Below are 18,059 nucleotides of genomic sequence, written 5' to 3'. Positions count from 1 at the left end.
GTAGAATGTTATATATCATTCATATACATTTCCCTATAATTATTCATAGGTAGAAGCTTAAGTTAACAATGATGGGATTGAATTAGCACCAGTAATCCGCATGCGTGTCCGTGCTTGAATATATAATCTTTTCCCATTACCTCCTAAATTAACCATTCGTCTGGCTAAATAGTATTGAATCAATCCCAAATAAAAATTCTTAAGCTCTTTAAGTTAAATTATTATCAATAATAATGATGGGGTTTAATTTGCACAGAATTGGCATGTGTGTCGGTGCGTGAATATACAACCTTTTGGCTTTTCATCGAGAAGCCAAAAAAAAAAAAGGGTCAACATTAGTATATAAAACTTTTACTGACCATTCAAACCAGTACGGATGTGTCCATCTGAAATAGTCACAGTATGGGTTCAATAAAAATCCCCGACAGATTTGCAGTGGCGTGAGAATCCTATCCTATCGTCTTGCTTGCTTGGCAAACACCTTTGAGTTCAAACCACCGTGCGTTGGTTCGATGATTACCAAAAAAGATTAAATCTCTTTTTTAAATTGTAGAATTTGGTTGGATTTATATATTTATTAATAGTTTTTTTAGATTCTCATTTTTATAGAATAGAATAGATTATATTATAGAAATATTATTATCGTGACAAATAAAAAAAAAAAGAACACCTTTTGTTGAAGCATTCGTTTTCAAAATTCAATTCGCGGGTCTAATGATTTCCATTTTTGTGTTCTTTACTTAAAACTCAATTGTCCTATTTCTTACATGCCAGAATGCCTGGTCCATATGGTTCTAGCTCAAAAGGATCTTTAATTTATCATAAGGATAAAAAATGAAAAAAATAATCCATCCCAGGTGATAAAGTAAGTGCAGGTGAACATTTTTTGCGGTTTTAAGCTAGTTACCACTTGGCATCGTAAGCGAACATGTTTATGTGATAATACTGAGTAGGAAAAATTATTCAAAATGTCCCTTGTATGCTACCAAATAAAATTTTTTATTTTTTACTTTTAAAATATTAACTTTACATTTCTTACAAGCTCAAGTGAGCAAATGTTGGTCTCAACCTAAGTTTTAGTTCAAAATCACCACGTGACTCACACGTAATAATTTTTTATATACAAAAAACATCAAATCCCACTTTTATAATGGTAAAAATGAATATGAATTGGGTCACATTTCACTTTTTTGAAAAAAGAATGAATATAGTTCTAATCAGATTTAGCATTTTTAGGGGTAAAAATGAATATGAAACAGGTAATTTGTTTAACTATATATGGGGTTTAATTTTTTTGTCCCTAAAAAAATTAACTATGTGGGATACGCGATGGATTTAAGGTAAAAAACGGTCAAAACTTAGGTTGGGATCAAAATTTACCGATTTGATTTTGTATTGGACATAAAATTACTATTTTAAAAGTAAATGACCAAAAAATTCACTTTGACAATACATGAGGGATATACGGATACAATTAACTATGAACATTTCCTTATACATAATAAGATGTTTTGGGCACTATTCACTGCCTTTTAATCTGCTCACCTTGGGGGTATTTTCATCATTTTACTCACTTGTTGCTGCTTCTGCTACGTGGTGTACAAGAGGCAGATGCATGTGTGTTGGTTTGGATGACGGATTTGCCCTCTACATGCCCATCGGTAAGGTTTTGTGGTCATCTTATCATGTTTGTACTTATTTGCTTGTTTGATGTACAATAATAACATTTTTATAATTTAATTTAGAGGGAGGGGAGTCTAAAGACGTCGAGTGTAAGGGGCTAGTAGACATAAAAACTTGACTAAGCAAAAGGGGTACTCTGACTTCCTTTGGACTTTTTTCAAAGTAGGTGAGGTTTGAACACTTAACCTCAACCCAAGGAGGGATTTAGTTCATTTTCGGTGACTATTGAGTCAAAGTTCAGTGGTTTATATGTCACATACTGAAATCAGCTTCTTTGCTGGCGTGTTGCCATGTGTGCTAAGCATTAGTGGTTGTAGTATTAATGAGATTTGATGGTAGAGTTCAATCAAAAAATAGTGGGTCCATTTGAACGATGAGCTTTTGGATATTTGCATAAGATTTTATTGCAGTCTACTGTCAAATTTGTCAAATAACTTTTTTTATATTTGAGAATTTATAAAAATTAGATTTTTTATTTTTTTCTTTTCCTTTTCTTTTTCTTCCTTTTTCTTTCATTTCTTTCCTCCCTTCTCCTTCCCTGTCACTACCACTACTCCAACCTGAGACCTCCGTTGCCAGCAACCTTTTTTTTTTGTTTCTCTCCCTCCTCCTCCTTCTTTCCCCTTTCTCCCTCCACTCTTACTGCACTATCCAAATCCAGCAAGGGAGAGGGGTGGAGGTTGCGGAGCTATGGAAGAGAAGGAGGAGGAGGGGGACAGAGGGGAGGAGGAGAAAAAGGAGTGGTGGGGGAAGGGGAGAAGAAGGAGGAAGAGGAGAAGGAGAGGGAAAGAAATAAAGAGATAGGAAAAAAGAAAAGAGAAAAATGCAGTTTTGCTATCCAAAATTTTGACATACAAACTGTTTTAGTCCACAAATTTTGGATGAAAACAAATCTAGTATCCAAATTTTCAATTTTTGAGCACATTTAGTACCTTTAACGGTTTTTTTTTTCTTTTCAAATTACTATCGGGAAGAGTCATGTGATAGTAACATGTTCAACAATAATTGTATAAAAAATGCCAAAAAAAAATGTAAAATATCCTTCTGGCACTAAGTACCAAAAGAGATATTTTTAAAACTTTAATCACTTGCCCAACTCTGCTCAGCTTGTTCCTTTTCTCCTTCTTTTGCTATATTTCATTTTCACGTTAGTGTCAGAATGATATTTTATATATTTTTGGCATGTTTTTATAGCCGGACATGTGACTCTTATGTGACTCCTTTAGAGTTTAGATAGCAATTTGGGAAAAAAACATTCAAGGGTACTAAATGTGCTTAAAAGTTAAAAGTTTGGGTACCAAATTTATTTTTGCCCAAAATTTGAGAACTAAAACAGGTTATGTGTTAACATTTGGATACAAAAACTGCATTTTTCAAAAAAGAAAAAAGATTAAGGATGACTCATACACGAGGTGGTGGTGGGGGCAGCAGCGGCGATGGACGAAGAGATGGTTAGGAATGATGGCGGTGGAAGAAAGAGTGGATGTGTGTTGAATATTTTGAGATATGTATTTTAAAAATTTTGTGTATTGTTTGAGGTCCCTATAGATAAAATTATTAGAAGACTTGTCTAATAAAGACAAGGAAAAAGCAGGAGTAAAAAACACACCCAGTATTTTCTAGAGTTTGATTACATATTTGTCCTTGGAGATGCTTATTCCATGGACCCAGTATCTTCCGTTGTTGGCTAACAGAATAATTCCCCTTCAAATCTTCCGAATTGCTTCTTCTTCCACCGTATCACCAAATGCTCCATGCATACCATTTATACTGCTCTCTTTTCTTCCGAATAGCTTTTTAACTGTGAAATAAAATACACGAGTAAATACGGCTATGTCAGGATTCGATGTTCCGAGGTTCGGCCGTCTTTAGATTTTCCGCGTGCAGTATTTGTCAATTGAATTGATGAGGCTAAGTATGTTAACGAAGTCAAGTGTTTGCCCATATGAAGAAAGTATAATTGTAAGCCCTTCACATTTCTAAAATCTGGGACCGGCAACGGATTTCTTATACATGATAAGACCTATTTCAGCAATTTTTACAAGGAGAAGTTAGAGATTTTCAAATTTCACACCGTCTCAGTAATATTTTCTAATAAAATCCAAGTTTTTTTTTTTTTAAAAAAATTTTTCTGCCTCAGAAGTAAGAACATCTTGAACTGTGTCTAAATCATTTTTACGAATAGAGGCAACAGTGAGGGGGAAAGGAAAACACACACTCACACTCATACACATACACACACACACACACACACACATTGATGAGAATTAATATGGCCCACACCCATTTCCTTTCTTTAATGTTGAAAAGCGCACAGTCCAGTACTCTCAATTCTGCACCATTAAAACAAGCTCACGTAGATGAATAACTCGTGAATGGGAAAGGGCCGACACTCTTTTTTTGGCTTCATGAAAGTTTCGGACTCTCTTCTTTGCTTAATGAAATGACAAAGAAGATCACCAGCACCTGCAAGCTGTGGTGGCTTTCTTTGAAATGATGAAGGGAGTTTGGCTTTGTGGGTTTGCTTACAATACTGGCTATGGTGATTGTTTACTGTCGGAACTTCATTGTTTATGACAGGACTTACAAATGGCTTTGGGTTTTGACAGTCGTCGTGTTAAAGTTGAAGCGGACACACTTCCAGCGGATCATGCTTACTATAATCCGGTACCAGAGACACGAGAATTGCCAAATTGCGAATTCCGGAGAGAAAGCAATTCATATACGGGTTTTTGTTAAAATTTGGCCTAAATCTACAATCAGGGTGACTTTCTTCCATGATCTTCCAGACTTGGTGAAAGTGGCTTTGTGTTAAAGACCTTTGGGGTGGAACATAAAGTAGATATCTAGCTGTGTAAAATGGCTTCGGCCTCCATTTAACCGGAAAAAAAAGAGAAGAAATGACAAATAAATTCAATAAAATACTCTAAGATATGAAATTTGCCGTCTATTAATTATTGCATCCACAGATAACTTCCTCTGCTTTGTCAATTTAATTCGCTCAGTTTTCCTTTACTTTTAAGTTAGTTTGAAATTTTTGTACCATTAATAGTGGGGCAAGTTCTTAATAGCGATGATATTATAAGCCGTGCAGGTATAAATTGTTTAGTCGTCCTTCAAAAAAGAACTAATTTTTGTGGTCTTGAGTTATCTATCACTTTCGGACTCTCATTGTTCTTTATAGGAGTTTTACACGTTTAAACAATGTTAGAATTTTTTTCATAACAGAAAAAAAAACGTTTAAGATTTTATAATTAAGAGTGCATAGATCTCCATAAATATACTGCAGAATGATCATTAACCATGCCATGGGGCATTTAAATTGTTATTGAATCTATGTTAAAGTGTTTATGTATTTTTTCTTTGATAGAAAACTGGAAAATTTTATTAAGTTGAAGAAGATAGATCTATAACAATCGCAGAAGAAAGAAAAGACGGTGGAGAAAATCTCCAAGTACAAATATCTAAAATGGAACTAATATTCTTAACTAATAAATGAGTGGGCACATTTAAATTCCTAGGAACCTAATTAGCCTCCCAAATGACGAAATTCTGTAAGCTGACAAAGATATCATCTAACAGCATACTCTATAGGCAGAACTATCATTTTTCATACTTTTAATCATGTTGATAATCTTTAAAGAGTCACCCCAAAATAATCTTAACAACCTTCAATTGACGTAGAAAAGTAATTGTAGATTTTGCAGCATAGGTTTCAATTACTTTAGAAGTAAAGATACCTAAGATTTTGTGAGAACTACTAGCAACAAAATTACCCCATTCATCCCTTACCACAGCTCCAACTTTAGAGTAGCCATCTTCATAGCATATTGCACCATCAGAATTAGCCTTTAGAAAACTCGCAGGGGGCGTTATCCAGTGAGGAAGAACGTATTGCAATGTTAGGAGATGTGTTTGCTTCCTAATATTTCTGTAAGAAATTGAGAGAGACACCAAACCGAGAGGATCACGATAGGAATCATCAAATAACGCTCCATTTCAGTTAAGCCACAGATTCCAAAGAATTATGCCTACCAAATCCATATCCCGCTTTTTCAAAAAATGAAGAAGGCTAGGCAACCAAGATGAAACTTGTATTCAACTATAAAGAACGATGGAGAGTCTGAAACGTGCTTTTGGAATCCCAATATCATTGGACTAAGAAAGAATTGTGGTTGTCGGTGCATCAGCCTCAGCCTATCAACGTTGAGTCCCACTCATTTCTCAATTCTGGACTTCTAATTGCTAATTTAAAAAAATGGATACGATGAATTTCCTTAATCCTCCAGGAATTTTACATTCGATCAATTGGTGATTTTTAATGGAAAATGTATGCTTTTTGGTTAATAACTTTTAACACTCTTTGAATTCTTGCGCCATTCATAAGTTTATGCTTTTTATTTCATTTTATTTTATGTTTACTACTGACTCCCTAAGGCCATTGCATATACTTTTCCTTATTATCATATACCAAAAAAAAAAAAAAAAAATCTCCCCTAGAATAAAATATCAAATATTTGTTGTTATCTGTCCACTTACCAATTAATTAGTATAGTATATGTTGATTTTTGTTGGTAATGAAGTAGAAACTCTACGTGACCTACAAACTCCCATTGCATCAGCTACTAACAATTTCCTCAAAGACAAACGAGGATTCTCAAATTCTGTATATCCGACTGCAACTGCAAAGTTTGCTTGCCACATGATCTGCACATGTGTTCCCCTCACGCTAAGTATTTTTCACGTTGCATAATTTTCTCATTATTTTTCCCTATTTATTTTGCAAAGTATCTGATTTCTAACGTGAAACATGTTTCTTGGAATCAAGTGATATATGCAGGCTTATATAACCAAGAAATGCAACCCGAAATGTTGTACCATGTTATTCTCCTAACTCAAGTTTCTACCTCTGGCAATTCTTTCACCATCTGCGAGTTTCCAGTGTTGTCTTTAACTAGCTGAACTTATAAGCTGCTCTCATCTAGTTTCATGGAGCCTGATCTCTACTCTCATCTCATCTTCTACTTCTTCTGTGTTCTCCTTGTCATCCTCAAAAGGTTGCTGTTTCATATTAATACCGCTAACAAGTTACCTCCAAGCCCGCCTGCTCTTCCATTAATTGGCCACCTTTACCTCATCAAGAACGTGCTGCACCGGTCTCTAACTGAACTATCACATCGATATGGTCCAGTTTTCTTCCTCCGTTTTGGCTGCCGATCTTTCGTGGTAGTATCTTCTCCATCTGCCATTGAAGAATGCTTCACAGAGAATGACATTGTATTAGCAAATCGTCCTCACTCTGTCGCTGCGGACCATTTCAGCTATGACTACACAGCATTCGTCTGGGCTCCCTATGGCCATGTCTGGAGGGCTATTCGCCGCCTCACTAATAGTGAAGTGTTCTCATTCAACAGCCTTCAGAAGTCATCCGTCATTCGGGAAGGCGAAATTCGGATCATTCTCCAATCGTTTTACAGAGTTTGTAAGAGAGGGAGTCGAAGTATCGATTTGAATCATTGGGTTTCCGTTTATACGCTTAATATCGCGATGAGGATTGTGGCAGGGAAATGCACAGTTGGTAGGGAGGATGCCGGGAATGAGTTGGGGAAGAAAAAGCGTAAAGAAATCAGGGACATATTTACCACGAGTATTACAATGAATTCATGCGACTTTTTTCCAGTATTGAGGTGGATTGGTTACAAAGGGCTCGAAAGGAGTATGATCTCTTTGCAGAACAAGAGGGATAAATTCTTGCAGGGCCTAGTAGATGAAATTCGACGGGATAAATTGGACAAGGAGAAGAAGAATGCCACCTTGATTGGGAGTCTTCTATCCCATCAAGACCAAGAACCTGACTTTTACTCGGATCAACTTATCAGAAGCATTCTAATGGTATGTGGGCTATGCAATTCTCTCTCTCTCCATGTTTCTGTACTTCTTTCCATTCGAGAAGATCATAGCAATTCTTGAACTTATTAATTCAAATGAATCTCGTAGTTACGGATGATTTCATGTATTTGTTGACTTGACTTCAATAGAGTTAATTGGATAATGGACATACGATTCCTACTAAAGCAAACCCATATAGAGCACGGGAAATCCAGGCCAGCTGATTTTATGATCCTGTACTAGTTCTACACTAGTTCTCTTAGCTGTTGTAGAGTTGGAGTTAGGCAAGATTCATGACGTCTATAGTCCTCCTGATTTTTATTTGCCTTTTTGCTTTTTTTTATTTTTATTTTTATTTGCCTATGGTCCTCCTCATTTTTATTTGCCCTTTTGCCTTTTTTGGGGGGAAGATATTCATGATTTTTGTTGAGCTGTAGTCGTTATCACTCCAGCTGCTCCAAAAAAAAAAAAAACTCAAGTTCAGCTAACATGAGCAGAAGGCATTTATTAGTCATTGTTGAATAAAGTAGGGGTGTTGTTGACTCGAGTTGAGATGAAGTACCACCATACATGAACTTGAACTCGATTACTATTAGTGCTACTTGAGTTCGATCTCGAACAAGTATAAAAATTTGATTTTAAACTCGACTCGACATGATGAAAATTAAATTTGAACTCAACTTGTTTGAGCTCGAGTAAACCGCAAGCCTTGTTAGACTCGAACTACTTGAGCTCGAGTTTAAGTTTGAGTTTTGAGATCAAACTGAGTGGTTTTTTTTCCTTATTTTTAATTTTTTACATTTTAGATTTATCATATTATCATTTTGACATTCATCACTTTTTTTACTGAACATTATTTCATGTAAATTTATTAAAATACGAACTCAGAATAGTCATTCTATAATTAAAATATATTATATATAAATAATATAAATGCTCCATTAAACTTGTTGAATATTCGAGTAGTTATTACTAATATTCGAACTTGACTCGTTACACGAAACGAGTAGCTTGAGCTCAAATTTAAATTCGATCAAATCAAATTCGAGCCAAACTTTTGACCAAACCGTTCGATCACCTGCTCGGTCCCACATACCTAGAACAAAGTCCTTCTTGCAGTGTATCCACAAGTATCACTCGTGGGTACTCTCATAGTCTGTACCAATTCCTGCTTCATGGTAATCATACTTTTTCCTTGCTCCATGTATACGAGCAAGCTTTAAAATGATTCCGGAAATACTCGGGACTATTTACTGATTTTGGGGATAAGCAATCCTGGAAGTTCATGAGAAAGTTGGCTTCTTGCAAATTATGTAGTGGCAAATTATGTAGTGGAAGATTACCGCCTAAAGTCCGTGCTTGTTTTTGCATTTTGTAATCTGACCTTAAAGAATGCCTTTTATTTGATAACTGAACTAAATAGTGATTTCTCACTAATACTGCATCTTCTCAAGTGCTTTAGCAAGAATCACTAGTAGTAAGAAGTGCGACTTTGAGTTTTTGGCCAAAGGCCATCGTAGTTCTGCCAATTTTATAGTCTTGATTGTTGGTCTTTGAGAACATGTTTATTTTTCGGAATCTAACAAAAAAATGCTTCAGATTATGTTTGTGGCAGGAACTGAAACATCTATCGTGACAACTGAATGGGCTATGTCGCTTTTATTGAGTCATCCAGAGGCAATGAATAAACTGAGAAGGGAAATTGACAACAATATAGGACACAGGAGATTGCTGGATGAATCTGATCTTCCAAAGCTTCCGTATCTGCGCTGCATTGTGAACGAGACAATGAGACTGTATCCTCCAGCACCTCTTTTGCTACCTCATTGTCCATCGGAAGATTTCACCGTTGGGGGATATGATATCCCAAAAGGTTCAACGCTTATAGTTAATGCTTGGGCCATGCAACGGGATCCCGAAGTCTGGGAGGAGCCAGAAATGTTCAAGCCAGAGAGATTTCAGGCAATGGAAATGGAGAAAGAAAGGTTCAACTTTGTACCATTTGGGGTGGGAAGGAGAGCTTGTCCTGGAGCCAACATGGGCATTAGAAATATTTCATTGGCAGTGGGATCATTCATTCAGTGCTTTGATTGGAGAAAGATTGAAGAAGATGAAATCAACACAAGCTATACCACTAGAATTACATTGTCCATGGCTAAGCCTTTGGAGGTCATGTGCATTCCACGACAAGAATCAATCCAACTCCTCTCCCAGTTATGAGAGATTTACCCAATATATGCGTTCCAAAAATCGAACTAAGTTATGGGAGAATAACCCAATATATGTTCGAAAAATCAAATTAGTTAGCAGGTAAGTTTAATCCAAGATATTGTGTCTACTAAAGAAAGAAAAATGTACTTTTACTTTTCAAAATAGGGTTACAAGAAACCATCCACGAGAGTAATACAATCAATAGATTATATTATATAAATAGTAGCAATTACAACCAAAAAAAAAAATAATTACAAACCCGTACAGTACAAATAGTGGGATTAGAAATTTACGTATAACGAGCCTCGAACTAGAATCTTTAATTCTTATAATCTCAATTTTGATCACTAAACTAAAGCTATTTTGGGATTTAAGTTTTTTTTTTCCATGCAAATCTAATTTCCAACAACAAACTTAGTCAACAAGATATGAGACATGTACTTCCCATAGACTCATTTCAATTGATTAAAGATGCAAGCGTCATTTAGAAGAAGAAAGTGCCCTTCCGTGTATGGAAACTACAATATCAAAGTATTTTGAATCCTATGTATTAATCAAAAAATACTTGTTGGCTATTTGGATTTCGAATTACAAGCTGAATTTGAAGCTAATTTCAGTAGACTAGTGGATTCAATTCTGCAGAGCTACACAATTCGACGAAACCAAATTTGATTTTGAAAAAAAAAAAAGACTGAATACCAGAAGATTGGAGATTTAAAATTTCATAGCCAAATAAAAAAGAAATTCTACGACCTAATTTGGGGAAGAAGGGCTCGGGTGAGACAGCGGCATGACAACCCACTTTCTCGGGGTAGGGCCGTCGAACGGGTCTTATCGTCTGCTTCTGAGTCTCTGACCCAAAACGAAAAACAAGAAGAAAAGGTACATGGAGAAGGGGAAGAAAAATACCTGCTCGTGATTCTACAGTAAAAGGTTCTCGGTTACTTAGAGTGAAAGAAAATTTAGTGCGCAACTCACGTGTTTTCCTCAAAAATTTATCCCACAAGGAATTTTGCAATCGGAAAATCATTCGGAACATACCTCACATTTTATTAAATAAATTTTTTTTATTTTTTATTTTTAAAATATTAACTTTATATCCCTTACAAATTTAAATTAATAAAATTTAGTCTCAATCTAAGATTTTGATCACCTTTTAACCTGAAATTACTACATGACTAATATGCAGTCATTGTTTATATGCAAAAAAGTTAGATCCCACTTTTTTAGTGGCAAAATGAATATAGATTAGGTCAGAATCTATTTTTTTTAGGAAAAAAATCAATATAGGACGGATAAGATCTTACTTTTTTTGAATAAAAATGAATATAAATCTGATTATTTGTTTAACTATAAATGGAATCCAATATTTTTGTCCCAAAAAAATGATCATGTATAGGTTATGTGATGGTTTTAGAGTAAAAAGTAGTTGAAAACTTAGAATGAGATCAAATTTTATCGACTTGATTTTGTAAGTGATGTAAAGTTATCATTTTAAAAATGAAGGACAACAAAATTCTTGGCGAAATATGATGGACTTTTGAATGATTTTTCGTTTTACAACTCTTTTTTTCCTAAAGAACCAACATACACAAAAGAGCAAACTACTAAATTCTCCTCATTTTCCGTACTAATCCGTGTATTGAAAGTTCTTCTTGGCATGTTAGTGGAAAACTACCGGTGACTTTGACTCTTCCTTGATCTAGAGTCAAAATCTGCAAGCTTTTAATTTTAAAACACCTTTTTCCTGCAATTGATTGATGTCGACAATTATCTGAGATATTTCAATGTGTAATTCTTGCCAATTGCTTGTCTGAATTAGTGAGCTTATATACATCAAATGACAAAGTTCCTCCCACAATTAGGTCATGAATTTCCTGTTTCATGAATAATTAACATTATCCAATAACCAATAACTTTGGCCTTATCAGTTTGACCTTTTAGCACACACCTCTGTTCAATGCAAGAGGGGACAAAAATAGCAGAAGTTAACTAAGAAGTCTCTGTGTGATTTTCAGCTTTAGGCCATGGAGAATCTCTGCTACTACCTCGTCACCGTCTTATTGTGTTCTTTACCTTTACTTCTCATCTCCAAAAGCTTGCTTTTCAACCATGTCAAGAACAAGAAGTTACCACCAAGTCCACTAGCTCTGCCAATAATTGGCCATCTTTACCTTATCAAGAACTCACTCTACGAAGACTTAACTTCATTATCATCAAGATATGGTCCAATTTTCTTTCTCCAATTCGGCCGCCGTTCCTTTGTTGTTGTGTCATCTCCATCCGCCATTGAGGAGTGCTTCACCAGGAATGATATCATACTTGCAAACCGTCCTCGTGGCATGGCAGGGGACAGGTTTTCCTATAATTATACAGTCGTTGGGATAGCCCCATATGGCCACTTGTGGAGGGTTCTTCGTCGCCTCTTGGTCGTTGAATCTTTCTCTTTCAACAGCCTCCAGAGGACTTCATTTATCAGGGAAGAAGAAATTAAGATGATTCTCAGGTCAATTTACAGAATTTCAAAGAATGGAAGCCTAATAAGAGTTGATTTGAACCATTGGATTTCAGTTTTTACACTCAATGTTATCATGAGGATGCTTGTTGGACGATGCTCCATCAGAGAGGAGGATGCTGGAGAGGAGTTGGGGATGCAAATAATTAAAGAATTCAGGGAAATGTTTGCTTCAGGGATTGCGCTGAGTTTGTGTGACTTCTTTCCTATATTAAGATGGATTGGCTACAAGGGACTGGAAAAGGAAATGATCTCTTTGCACAAGAAGAGAGATAAACTCTTTCAGGGTTTCATAGACGAATTTCAATGTTCAGATACTCTGCTGGACAAGGATAAGAAGGCATTGATTGCAAATCTGCTTGCTTGTAAGGAAAAAGAATCTGATTTTCTATCAGATGACATCATAAAAGGTATTGCGTTGGTAAGTGCAAAATGTAATTTCTCCGTCTTTCTTACTTCATGAGCTTATCCCACTTTGCTAAGGCAGTGAAATTTAGACTAGCAGAATATACTCTTTGCCCACCACCAATCTGCATTTAACTTGTTTCACTTTCTCGATTGCTATCTTCAGCAATATAATGTTAATATGGTTATCAATTAAATTCATTACGCTCCAGTGAGGCAACAGTAAGAGCTCTATATGAGCCTTTAGCAATTGATTCTTTGCCTGTGGGAGCTAACTAATAGAAGGCGGCACACATCAGTTATAGCCTCTTCGTGTGAATATATTACCTATTCAAAACTATCCTAAAGATACATGTCAACATATATTGTACTGGGGCGAAAATTACTCCTACAATTATATTGGACTGACCCCGGAAGAATCAGGCAAACTTGTATTAACATGTCCTGGTAGAGTGACAAATAAAGCTATTCTTAAGAAGAACATCTTGTTAAAGAACTCTTTTGGAATCGGAATAAGTGTTAAAAGAATTTTATTTTGATGTTATTTCAAGAGTAAAGGTTGATAGTTTAAATAGACTTGATCTAACCCGATCATTGAAAACTGTTTATCAATCGATTCTTCTTAAAGAGAAGCTAGGATCCGTTATAGGTGATAACGAAGTTTTGGAGCTTGTGAATTCCTTTATTTTCTCTTGGCTCATTCTGATTATGATAATGAATTAGAAATAGACTCATGTAGATTGGAGTTAGCGTCAACTGACTTGGATCATGAGTTTAATAAGTTGTATCCGTATATAGCATAGAGTCGTTATGCCATACTTTGGATTCTGATACTAAGATAAGATTAGTAATCAAGGTCAAAATCTGATACTTTATGCTTAGTTTTGTTATGTGTTATGCTAGTGGATAAGATTTCTAGCATGAAATTTTAATTAGCAAAATTCGTGAAAACAACCACCCTTAATTTCACAATCAATCTTATGAAATGATAATGGCTTCAGCCTTGATGCATTTGAGCGCATTGGTTGTCATTTGCCATCATCCTTTCCCTTGCTTGTGCTTGGCAAAGCTTTTCAGAAGGATGATCCTGTTGGACAACGTATTTAAAAGCAACCTTTCTGGGATTCTTTCCGACCCTAATTTTAGCCATATTTATTTTGACTAACAAAAGCAACCGTTGATTCAGATAATGCTTACAGCCGGAAGAGAAACGTCCACACTGACCACTGAATGGGCTATGTTGCTTTTACTGAATCACCCGAAGGCACTACAGAAACTAAGGACTGAGATTGACAACAGCGTAGGACATGGAAGGCTGGTGGATGAATCTGATATTCCAAAGCTTCCCTATCTTCGTTGTGTTGTCAATGAGACATTGAGACTGTACCCCGCGGCACCACTTCTGATACCTCATCATGCATCTGAAGACTGCCGAGTCGGGGGGTATGATATTCCAAAAGGTACGATTGTTTTAGCTAATGCATGGGCCGTGCATAGGGATCCAAAACTCTGGGAGGAGCCTGAGAAATTCATGCCAGAAAGATTCGAAGGGAAGGGATTAATGGATAAAGAAGAGTTCAATTCCAAGTTTTTACCATTTGGGATAGGGAGGAGAGCTTGCCCCGGAGCCAATCTAGGCATTCGGAATGTCTCATTGGCAGTGGGTACATTCATCCAGTGTTTTGATTGGGATAAAGTTGAAGAGGATGGTGAATTGGACGTTAACTTTAGCAACAGAATCACTCTGAAGAAGGCTAACCATTTGGAGGCCATATGCGCTCCACGCCAGGAATCAATCCAACTTCTCTCTCAACTTTGAAAGCCAACTAGAAGCAGTGAATTGTGGTAGCAGAAGCTATCATGTTGTTATCATGAAGTGGCAGGCAAGACTATTCTTAATTATTGTACTAGAACATAGCCATCCTTTGTGTATAAAATCTTTATTTCTGTTTACAACTAATATTCGATCTGTGTGTTCACATTAAACAACTTGCTTAATGCGCATAATGTGCAAAAGGAATAAATGTACACATCTCTCAAATCACAAGTCACTTTGGCCAAGTTTTGTGCGAGAATTTGTGACCAAATCTAAAAAACAATGCTAACTTTTAACAACTGTACCTATTGTCTTAGAGTGTTTGTTTCTAGGGGAATGCAAGTATCTTAGTGACAAAATCCAACGTTGGTGGAAGGTCATACTAATTCTGTGGCAGGCAGGAAGATATCTATGGAATCTCCTCTTTTGCCATCTATACATATCAGGCTAATGTTGCTGTCGCTTTGGCCATTGATTTGATTACTGCCTATATCAGATCGATAAGAGTGTAAGTGTGAAACTTACATAGCTACATCACTTGCCTTTGCTTCTCCAGCATGGCTTTGGATTCAGAGGTCCTCTACAGCATGTCGATTGATATGTTCTGGGCAAAGTTGCCCGCGGACATTTGTCAATATGTGCCAATAATGAGGTGGCTTGGTCTTGGGAAAACGTATAGGAAGATGTTGAAGAATTACCAGGGGAAGTTTGACGATTTCATGCACGATCTGAGTGAGGAAAGTTGAAGAACTGAAGTGATTCAGCCTCATCACCTGATCAAAGCAAGACCATAATCCAATCATTATTGTCTTTGCAAGAATCTGACCGAGTTCTACACCCTGGATATTGTCAAAGGAATCGTACTGGTAAGACTTCTAGTATCTATCTGCTTCACAAGCCAAACAAGATCATCGCTGTAACTATTGGAACGTTCCTTAATTTTTTCAAGTTAGGTGATGCCAACAACCACATCTATTCTCTTGTTTTCTTTCAATTGTTTGGATAAATCTTTTATCTCCTAACAGTGCCTATATTAGTGGGTTTAGATGCACGTCACATATACAAAATTTAATGTTCAAATTCAAATTAAAAATATTAATCCCCATCATTTTGGAATCATTATTATAGGGTTGAAGTCATTCAATTATTCTAGCAAACTAAATTGAAAAAAAAAATCTTCAATTAGACTAAATTCCAAAGAAGCCTAACGGTTCATTAGATCAGAGATTCCAACATTTAACCTCATTTTGTCAGACCCCTGGGTTTGAGCTCGTGGAATACAGAGAAGAGAAGTGAACGGCAGAGGAAGATTTGGGGAAGAAAAGGAAAAGTGATGGGAAAGAAAAGAGAGCCAAAGCAAGAGAGAGAAAGTAATTCAAATTGTATTAAGTCTAATAATCTTTCCTTCTGTTACACTTGCTATTTATAATGGCAGCTAATAGTAGAAACTAAACAAACGTGAGCTAACAGAATAACTAATTCTAACTAACTGCCAGAATTAGTCCAACGGCACCGTTTCATGTCCTAGCCTTATTTTGTTTTATCATTGAAACACATACACTAAAGAATAAAACGACAAATTACGCCTTAAGTTCCTGACAATCTCCTCCTCATAAAGAAAGCTTGTCCTCAAGCTTTAAAATCTGGAAACATTTTATCAATGAAACTTTTATCCTCCCAGGAGGCCTCCGAGTCTGGCAAATGATTCCACTTGACAAGATATTGTATAACTGGTTGCGAATCCCGCATGACAACCCTGCGTCTAAGCACCTGCTCTGGTTGCAACAAACACTAATCTGAGGAGTCCAACTCTGACAAGACTGCTTCAATAGGCTGACTGCCACCAATCGGCTTCTTAAGAAGTGAAACGTGAAACACCGGATGAACTCTAGCTCCAGGTGGTAATCGTAGCTTATAGGCTACAGCCCCCACCTTCTCAATAATTTGGAAAGGCCCATAATACTTGGCCGACAGCTTTAAGCTCCTTCGGATGGCCACAGTTTGTTGCCTATAAGGCTGTAACTTAAGGTAAACCCAGTCCCCTACCTGCAAAGTTCTTTCTGTCTTGTGTTGATCAGTATAGTGCTTCATTCGGTTCTGAGCCTGAGCTAAATTGTCCTTGATTTGTGACGAGATTTGTAGTCTTTCCTGTCCATCAGCAGCAGTTGGTATCACAACGTCATGGAAGGGTCCCAAAGGAATAGGCGTCGGCTTGTACCCATATAATGCCTCAAAGGGAGAAAGTTGTAAACTGGTATGGAAGTTGGTATTGTACCAATACTCCGTTGTAGATAACCACTCACTCCACCGTGTTGGATGCTCACTACATATAGATCTTAGGTACGTTTCCAGGCATTGGTTAACTCTCTCGTTCTGCCCGTCGGACTGTGGGTGATAGGAAGAGCTGTAATGGAGTTTAGTTCCCAATAATTTGAACATTTTCTGCCAGAATCCACTGAGAAACACCCTGTCTCGGTTGGACACGATGACTTTCGGCAACCCATGAAGCTTATACACATTATCAAGAAAAACCATAGCTGCCTGTTGAACTAAATAAGGATGAGAAAGTCGCATAAAATGGCTGAACTTAGTGAAACGATCCACTACCACGAATATAGTATCAAACCCCTGCGATAAGGGCAACTGTTCGATCAAATCCATTGTTATTTGGGACCATGTATGCTGAGGAACTGGAAGTGGCTGTATCAGCCCGGGGTAAGGGACATTTTCGTGCTTACTCTGTTGGCATATGTCACAAGATCTCACAAATTGTATGACGTCCCTCTTGATTCTGAGCCAGTGAAATAGTGCTTGCACTCTTTGTAGACACCCTCTTTGACCGAAATGTCCCCCAACTACAGAATCATGCAACGCCTTGATAAGGTTACCTCTGATCCCTTTAGAAGTCCCCACGTACAATTTGCCTTTGAACTTCATTAGACCTTTGTCTAACTGATAATCTGAGTTTGAAGAAGGATCCAGCAGTAGTTGGGGAATGAGCTCCTGGGCCACAGCATCACCTACGTAACTATCTAATAATTCTTGTATCCAAGCTGGCTGCACTGACGAAATAGTATTCAAAATTCTAGACTCGGTTGAACACCTCTCACTGTGATCAGCTATCCTTCGCCTGGATAATGAGTCCGCCACTCCATTGTCGATGCCTTTCTTATAATGGATCTCGTAGTCCAAGCCTAACAACTTAGTCAGCCATTTGTGTTGCAACGGATGTGTGAGTCGTTGTTCCAATAAGTATTTGAGGGCCTGATGATCCGTTCGAATGATGAAGCGATGTCCGACTAGATAATGTTTCCATTTAGCGACAGCCAACACCAATGCAAAGAGCTCTTTCTCGTATACCGACATACCCAGATTCTGGTTTGCTAGAGCTTTGCTAAGGAACGCTATGGGATGTCCTTGTTGCATCAGGACTGCACCAATACTCACTCCGCAGGCATCCATCTCGATGACGAAAGGAATCTCAAAGTTGGGCATGCTCAGTACGGGAGCAGTCGTCATGGCTTTCTTTAAATCTTCAAA

At 37.0% G+C, this 18,059-nt stretch overlaps 2 protein-coding genes across 2 annotated transcripts; both read left to right on the top strand.

The window, feature by feature from the left end:
* The first annotated feature begins 6,381 nt into the window (after positions 1–6,381).
* Positions 6,382–9,897, top strand: LOC140015660 (cytochrome P450 81C13-like). The gene is made up of 2 exons (XM_072068405.1): positions 6,382–7,575; positions 9,172–9,897. The coding sequence occupies exons 1-2, from the start codon at positions 6,673–6,675 to the stop codon at positions 9,790–9,792; spliced, it is 1,524 nt and encodes a 507-aa protein (XP_071924506.1). The 5' UTR covers positions 6,382–6,672; the 3' UTR covers positions 9,793–9,897.
* Positions 9,898–11,597: 1,700 nt separating this feature from the next.
* On the top strand, positions 11,598–14,744 carry LOC140003838 (cytochrome P450 81C13-like). Its single transcript, XM_072069478.1, has 2 exons — positions 11,598–12,719; positions 13,890–14,744. The coding sequence occupies exons 1-2, from the start codon at positions 11,811–11,813 to the stop codon at positions 14,520–14,522; spliced, it is 1,542 nt and encodes a 513-aa protein (XP_071925579.1). The 5' UTR covers positions 11,598–11,810; the 3' UTR covers positions 14,523–14,744.
* Positions 14,745–18,059: the final 3,315 nt, after the last annotated feature.

Source organism: Coffea arabica, chromosome 10c (genome assembly GCF_036785885.1).
Source record: "Coffea arabica cultivar ET-39 chromosome 10c, Coffea Arabica ET-39 HiFi, whole genome shotgun sequence".
NCBI classification, from domain to species: Eukaryota; Viridiplantae; Streptophyta; class Magnoliopsida; order Gentianales; family Rubiaceae; genus Coffea; species Coffea arabica.
The sequence above is the reverse complement of the archived record's forward strand: the minus strand, read 5'-3'. Positions and strand labels throughout refer to the sequence as shown.